We start from the raw sequence: 8255 nt of genomic DNA on the forward strand, positions 1-8255 counted from the left end.
AATTTTTGATATTTTTTTCTAGAATTACGGCCGAGGCCTAAAAAATACTGAATAATTTATTGTCTCCTTAGGATATCTACTATATTTTCCACATACAACTTATAAAGTTTCTTCTACTGAACTTCCGATTCTTACACCGTTTAAATCTCGTTTAAATAAATCGAAATAAAGAAGGAAATTAACAATCTAGTTAGGTAGATTGTTAAAAAATATAAATGCATGACTTTTCGAGATCTGTTTGATATTATGTGAATATTAGTAGAAATATCTTTGTTAAAGTTAATTTAATTTAAATAAATCTATAAAATAAAAATCATCAAAAATCTGATTTAAAATGCCCGCCATCAATTATTTGCGCGCGCTTTCTGGTGTCATAGCAAAAGTTTTGTATTGCGTAACTTTTGACCATACATTTTTTGATCAGCATTGCGATCGTCGCAATCAATCATAGATATTTTACTTTTTTGAAACTAAACGACTTTATGGCTCTGGATTCTATTATTTTGTGAAATCCATAGGCAATCTAACGGGATAGCTGAGAAATGTTGGTGGAACTGATTTTATTTCATCTATGGTTAGTCAATCAAACTCATGGACGATAAGCGGGTATCAAAAATCAACTCTATAGTCTGTGGTTACTCTTTTTTTTCAAAAGAGAAGCTTGTTCAATTTCTCTTTGTATTAATATAGGTAATTTTGCTTAGATATAGTTTAAAATTGTGATATTTAATTAGGTTTTCGCCCAATTAAAGTTGTAGTTATTAAGTTAACGAAATCCATTTACCTGAAGTAGGAATCCTCATTTAATTTCGTCTATGACAGATCGATTCGGCGTACTTGGTTATTGAAACTTGAAATTGCAGGTTATAGTGTTTAATTTATAGTGTTTTTGCTCGTGTTCTCTCTCTATTAGCTTAAAATGGAAAGCATGGATGTTGCGCTAGAGAGTACTTCATCAGCATCCACGCCCGCGACGGAAAATGGTGAGTAAAACCTCAAAATAGTCGGGACGCCGGTTGCAAGTGCGGTAAAAACGTGCTCTTTTGTCTGGTGGCTTTTTTGTTAAAATTCTATATTCACGTGTTCTAGGACCGGATAAAAATGTGACAGCGGAGGAAATGACCTCGCGGGACTATTATTTCGATTCTTACGCACATTTCGGCATCCACGAAGAGATGTTGAAAGATGAAGTCCGCACCCTCACGTATAGGAATGCCATGTATCATAATAAGCATCTGTTCAAGGGAAAAGTAAGCATGTTGTTTTTATTGATTCGTAATCTTGTTTATTTACTTATAGCTTGTGCCTCACAACAAGAGAAAGACCCCAACCTTAAACTCTTTCATATGAAAGAAGCAACTAGTCAGTTGCTTCTTTTTGTTTTTTTTTGATTGCCATGTCCTGCGCTCCGACTTCAGAAAATCTGAAAGCATTATGTGGGAATGAGTAGATCACTTTTCATAACAGAAGGACTATGCATCATTTTGGGTGCAACTTTTCAACATTGTCAACGAGTGATGAAGTGATGAGACCTATGTCAAATGAAAGCTCTTGAAATGTACTTTATTTCATTGTATAGCCGTTAAGTTCAAATCCAGGGCAAAAATTGAGTTTTAGTACATGATCAACCCATTTCCGCCCCACTACTGAGTACGGGTCTCCTCTCAGAATGAGAAGGGTTTAGGCCATAGTCTGCCACGCTGGCCCAATGCGGGTTGGCAGACTTCACACACCTTTGAGAACATGGAGAACTCTCAGGCGTGCAGGTTTCCTCACGATGTTTGCCTTCACTGTTAAAGCAAGTGATATTTAATTGCTTAAAACACACATAACTGAAAAGTTAGTGGTGCGTGCCCGGGATCGAACCCCGACCTCCGATTAGTAGGTGGACGTTCTTACCACTAGGCTATCACAGCTTTGAGTTTTAGTAAGTTAAAGAAAATTTTAAACATTTTATTTTAGTTTTTCTAAAGATGCAAAACACCATTTTCCCACTTTTTCTTTTTCACTGTGATAGAATGCTTTCATGTATAACATGGATCTCATCCCTTTGGACTGTTAGGAAAAGTGGCTCCAGGGTTAATACAAAATGGCCTATGGTCCTTTTTCCCCAATTAATTTTAGATTTGCCTTTACACAAGTTTAAATCTGTCAAACAAAACTATTAAAAAGTTTAAAAAAAAAAAAACAAATTATGTAAATAATAAAAGAGCATGAATTTGACTCACAGCTTGCTCCAGCAATGCTTTGAAAACAGACTTTCTTGCTGGCTCTTGTTAAAAAAAGCATTACAAACCAGTTGCAGATGCAAAAGTTTCTTTTTTTATGCCAATTCTGACCACTGGCCATTACTCACATTATGATCCAAACCGGTCCACTACTGAGTACAGGTCTTCTCTTAGAATGATAAGGGGTTAGACCATAGTCTGCCACGCTGGCCAAGTGCAAATTGGCAGCGAATTGCGAATTTGAACTTCACATACCTTTGAAAACAATATAAAGAACTCTGAGACATGCCGGTGTCCTCACGTTTTTTACACCATTAAAGCAAGTGATATTTTAATCATTAATTAACAACAATCAAACCAAAAACAAAAATCAACTCAATAATCTGTGGTTACTCTTCTTTTCAAAAGTGAAGTTTGTTAAATTTCTCTTTGTATTAATTTAGGTAATTTTGCTTAGATAATATAGTTTCAAATTGGGATATATAATTAGGTTTTCGCTCAATTAAAGCTGTAGTTATTAAGTTATCGAAATCCAGTTACTTGAAGCAGGAATAGTCATTTATTTTCGCCAAAGACACTAAACTCCGAACCTTGCGACTAGGAGTCTTAACCACTGGGCTATCACAGCTTTACTCATTAGTCAAACACATTTCCAGACTGTTCTAGACATAGGATGCGGGACCGGCATCCTGTCGATGTTCGCGGCGAAGGCCGGCGCTGCGCGGGTCATCGCTGTGGAGTGCTCTAACATAGTGGACTACGCCCGCAAGATCATTGAGGCTAATAGACTTAGTGACGTCATAGAAATTGTCAAAGGAAAGGTGAGCAGATTTATCTGGTGATTTCTTTATTATTAGATCAAGAAGATTTTACCTGTGTAAAATTGGCATAGCATATTGTTGTTAGTTTTACTTCTAACACCACATAAGTCAAAAGTGGCAAGTTCTCAGGACATCGAGAAAACTTGCTGTTTCCAGAGATTTAGGTTATTATGAATACTGTACAATTGCTTTTTACCCCGAAGGGTGCCAACAAGATCCTATTACTAAGTCTCCATTGCCAGTCTGTCTGTCTGTGTGTAGGCTGTAGTATCTCATGAACTGTAATAGGTAGAGTTGAAATTTTCATGGAATAGATATTTTTATTGCAGCTATAACAACAAACAACAAATACATCAAAATGGTCACCATGATTATTAAAATTAGAGTGTTTCTTGAATGATGAAAATTAAAAATAAATATTTCAAAATGGCTGCTATGAAAATTTAAAAAAATTAAAAAATACATAATTTTCTACAAAACAAGACTTACTAGTCATCCAAATCGCCTGGCAGTGCAGTTGACAATGCCGCAGGCAATCTGTCGACTAAAGAGAAAGCATATACTGGACATTTAGCTGAGACTTATGGAGTTTTCCCGCTGAGGAAGTTGTCTCTTAATGAACGCCAACTTGTCCTCCAACCAATCTGCTCATAGTCAACCGACTGATCGCAAGACCTCAAAAAAAAAAAAAAAACTACAATTGTACAAAACCATTCATGTGCAAGTCCGACTTGCACTTGTCGGGTTTTATTTATAACCAAAATGTACTTGTAACACAGGTAGAAGAAGTGGAACTGCCCGTGGAGAAGGTGGACATAATAATATCAGAGTGGATGGGTTACTGCCTGTTTTATGAAAGCATGCTGGACACTGTGCTATATGCCCGCGACAAGTGGCTGCATCCTGATGGCATGCTGTTCCCTGACAGGTGAGATCATGTGGATTTCATTAGAGTGCAGAATACCGGCTGGGGATTGATATTCAAATACAGAAACATTTCTTTATCTTACTAATAAATAAAATTGGAGTGTCTGTCTGTAATTTTGAAATAACTACCGCATATTAAGGTCATATGGTTATTTGAACGATACTATAACTGAATCACACGTTTTTAAATTTTTTGTCTGTCTGTCTGTCTGTCTGTTTGAAAAGGCTAATCTTGGGAACGGCGGAACCGATTTTGACGGGATTTTCACAGACAAGTAGAGAATTGACCAGGAAGTAACATAGGCTACTCTTTTAACCGACTTTCAAAAAGGGAGTTGTGTTTTTCTACCTATGTACACCGAAATATCCGATATTTCTGAACCGATTTGCGTCATTTCTTTTTTAATCGATAGAGGAACTTTGCGACATTGTTTCATAAAAAATTTGGATTCCAACTCCTCAATCCTGATGCTGCAGGGGATCTGACCAATCCACGCGGGCGAAGCTGCGGGCATTAGCTAGTAATATTATATAAGGTTTCAGATAATGTCTGTAACATCCTGGCAAGCTGGGGTTGGGATTGAAAAAATATTGTCCATACAGCCCTCAAAAACTACTAGTCAAAACCTGTAATATCATTATTAATACTTAAAACCTTGGACCGTTGGTACAAATTCAAATTCAAATTCAAATTATTTTTATTCAATTAAACTTTTACAAGTGCTTTTGAATCGTCAAAATAATCTACCACTGGTTCGGAATGCTGTTCCTACCGAGAAGAACCAGCAAGAAACTCGGCGGTTGCTCTTTTACGTACTTAAAACTTTGGTGAACCGGTGAATAAAAGATGGCCACTGAACAAACTATAAATTCCTATACAAAATGAACTTTCTTGGTAAATAATCAGTCTAACTTAAGTTTTATCAGAAATTATTATTATTAAGTTAGATCAGAACTATAAACAAACTAGCTGATGCCCATGACATCATCCATGTGTTTTTTTTAAAGAATATTAGTCATTTTAATCATGACTAACATTCCTCTTTCCCCTCCAACTAAGCGTTAAGCTTGTGCTAGGAGTGGATACGACAATAGTGCAATGGGTGGGGTTTGAACCTCTGACCTTTCGGTGTTCAGTCCGCTCCTCAACCGTTGAGCTATTGAGGCTTTAAGAACACAGAGTTTTTAAAAACACAGAGGGAACTCTTTGATTAGCCAAGATAAAAAATAGTATAAGTGTTGTGTAAGAAGAGTTGGATGAGAATTGTGGATGTTGGATGGGTCATAACCTGAATGTTGGTAGATGCACACTGTTCATCTGCGGGATAGAGGACCGGCAGTACAAGGATGAGAAGATCAACTGGTGGGACGATGTGTACGGGTTTGACATGTCCTCCATCCGGAAGGTGGCCATTTCCGAGCCCCTCGTCGACGTGGTGGATGCCAAACAAGTAAATAAAAAACATTTTTTTTCTTTCTTGTCTGGCTTTACAAAGATTAGCCAATGTCTAGTTTGTAGTTATTTGTAACTAATTAGGGAAACTATACAAGTATGGACCCCGTCTGTGCCGACACACGCACGGCACCCCCTTTCCAGTCAGTTTTAACAAAAAAAAAAAAAAAACACTCCAAAAAGGCAGAGCACGCTCGCCAGCTAACACCAACACAGACAAAGTCCATAAAAAAACATTTTTGGTTTTTAGGCTTAGATTTATCTGTCAGATTTTTTTTAATCTGTATTTTTTTGTCATTGTAGGTGGTAACAAACTCCAGTCTGCTTAAAGAAATAGATTTATATACGGTTAAGAAAGAAGATCTAAACTTTGAAGCAAAGTTTCATCTTCAGGTAAGTTCTGATTTTCTTTATAAAGTGTTAAGATCGATTGGAAAGGTCTGAATATGGCTATTTAAAAGTATTTCTTGTTTATATAATATATATTATATGTTTATAACTTATTTTTAGGGTTCCATACCGCAAAAAGAAAAAGGAACCCTTATAGGATCACTTTGTTGTCTTTCTGTCAAGTCTGTCAAGAAAACCTATAGGGTACTCATGTTGACCTAGAGTAATTCAATTTGCCAGGTAGGTGAGTCTTATAGCATAAGTAAAGGAAAAAATCTGAATACTGTGAATTTGTGGTAACATCACAAAAAAAAAAAAATGTGTTCATATTCCATCATTAATTAGCAGTATTCTGCATAAAAGTGTTAAGTATATCTTGTACGATGGTATAGAACCCTTCGTGTGCGAGTCCGACTCGCGCTTGACCGAGTTTTTTTAGCTAAATTTTATGAAGCATTTTTAGCCACCAAAAAGATGGAGGATCCGAACTTTACAATTTTACGTAATACAAAATGTTCACTGGATTACATTCACTTCAGGTGCGTCGCAACGACTTCATCCAGGCGCTTGTGACGTTCTTCAACGTGGAATTCACGAAGTCTCACAAACGCCTCGGCTTCAGCACGGCTCCGGAAGCGCCATATACACATTGGAAACAAACTGTCTTCTACTTCGACGAGTATATGACGGTGAGTCAATAAAATTAATGTTATCAATTTATACTAGAGGATGCCCGTGACTTCGTCCGCGTGGATTTAGGTCTTTGAAGATCCCGTGGGAACTGTTTGTCTATGTCAGTAACATGGACGCAAGCTACCTCGGTACCAAATTTCATACAAATCGGTTGAGCGGATGGGTCTTTAGGTATCCCGTGGGAACTCTTTGATTTTCCGGGATAAAAAGTAGCATTTGTCCGTCCCCAGGATATAGGCTAACCCTGTACCAAATTTCGTCAGAATCGGTTACACTTTTGGGCCGTGAAAAGGTAGACAGACAGACAGACACACTTTCGCATTTATAATATTAGTTTGGATTAAGCGACTATAGTATGCGACAGGTTGAAATTGCAATCCGGGAGGGAACGCCTCGCACACCCGTACAGCCCCCGTGCTAACCCGAGCGAGCGCTGCTGACGTGCAGAGCGTCCCCCACCCCAAAAACCCCGATCGCCATCTCAACCTATCGCTAAGTAGTAGCGATAGGTTGATAGGAACCTAATATAGTTGTATAGCAACCCTTATGTTATAAGTTAAGGGTTGTACTAAAAACTTCTTTAAACTTCAATAATAAATTGTACGAAGTACGTACTTACGAAGCGATTTACTTCTTCTTTTCTAATCCGAACCGCTAGGATATGGAACGCCCTTCCAGCATTAGTTTTCCTTTCCACCTATAAAATGGGGTACCTTCAAGTCAAGAGTGAATAGGCAACTTCTAGGCAAGCGCGCTCCATCTTAGACTGCATCATCACTTGCTAGCAGGTCTGATTGCAGCCAAGCGCTAGTCCATATAATTTTAAAAAAATTGTGATGTGTTTATTACAGGTGAAGAAGGGTGAAGAGATCCTAGGGACGTTTTCGATGCGGCAGAACGCGCGCAACAACCGCGATCTGGACTTCGAGGTGGAAATCTCGTTCAAGGGCGAGCTCTGCCAGGTGCAGGAGAAGAACCACTATAGGATGCGTTGAAACTGTTACAATATACAATATACTGCTCTACTGGACACTTACAAACCTGATCAATATGATTGTTGGCATACATTTCTTTAAGACTGCTCACTAAAAGTTTCCTCTAAGGTTGAAATCTATACAGCGCACTTTGTTTCAAGCTACTCGACATTGGCGAAGTGCATTAAGCTGGGTTGGTACTACAAAAAGCCACCAATCAAGTGAAGAAGAGAAAGACTTTGGTTAGACTAGTTAAAACGAGACAGATTTATGCCAGCGGTATAACGCTGTCTCGTTTTAACAGTGTCTTAAGTCTGCAATGTGCGCTCTATAGATCTCAGCCTAAATGATCAAATAAACACTAGTTATTACCTTCGTCATCGGCCTTTAATTTTTTTTTTAATAACACCCTTTGAAAAAGATCTGGACTTTGATGGGAGTTTTCAAGGGGAACTCTAATAGATACCGGAAAAGAGCCATTATAGGATGAGCCAAAACTTAGAATATAGGATACATTACTGAACACTTATGACTCTTCGACAATAATATTGTCCATATACATTTCTTTGAAATCTTTGCTTGAATTCTTCACCACTCATAATTCAGTCTCTAAATTTCGTCACTGTCCATCTCGGAGGGTATAAAAGATGGAAGAGTGTTTTCTTGGCAGAAGATGATCACAATCCGAGGGTCTACTCGACGAATAGAAAAAAATCAAAATGGCGGAAATTGTTTTTCCATAGAAAATGTATGGCGAATATTAAAGAGA

General features: G+C 37.7%; 1 protein-coding gene across 2 annotated transcripts; it reads left to right on the plus strand.

The window, feature by feature from the left end:
* Positions 1 to 614: 614 nt before the first annotated feature.
* LOC123875270 (protein arginine N-methyltransferase 1) lies at positions 615 to 8255 on the plus strand. 2 transcript variants are annotated; one of them, XM_045921014.1, is made up of 9 exons: positions 621 to 690; positions 914 to 983; positions 1090 to 1250; positions 2885 to 3049; positions 3829 to 3977; positions 5280 to 5427; positions 5733 to 5822; positions 6359 to 6508; positions 7364 to 8255. In XM_045921014.1, exons 2-9 carry the CDS (start codon positions 920 to 922, stop codon positions 7505 to 7507), a joined length of 1071 nt encoding a protein of 356 aa, XP_045776970.1. In that variant the 5' UTR covers positions 621 to 690; positions 914 to 919; the 3' UTR covers positions 7508 to 8255. The 2 variants fall into 2 exon arrangements, with proteins under 2 accessions (XP_045776969.1, XP_045776970.1); XM_045921013.1 differs by having other exon boundaries at positions 615 to 983.

Source organism: Maniola jurtina, chromosome 19, assembly GCF_905333055.1.
Source record: "Maniola jurtina chromosome 19, ilManJurt1.1, whole genome shotgun sequence".
NCBI lineage: Eukaryota > Metazoa > Arthropoda > Insecta > Lepidoptera > Nymphalidae > Maniola > Maniola jurtina.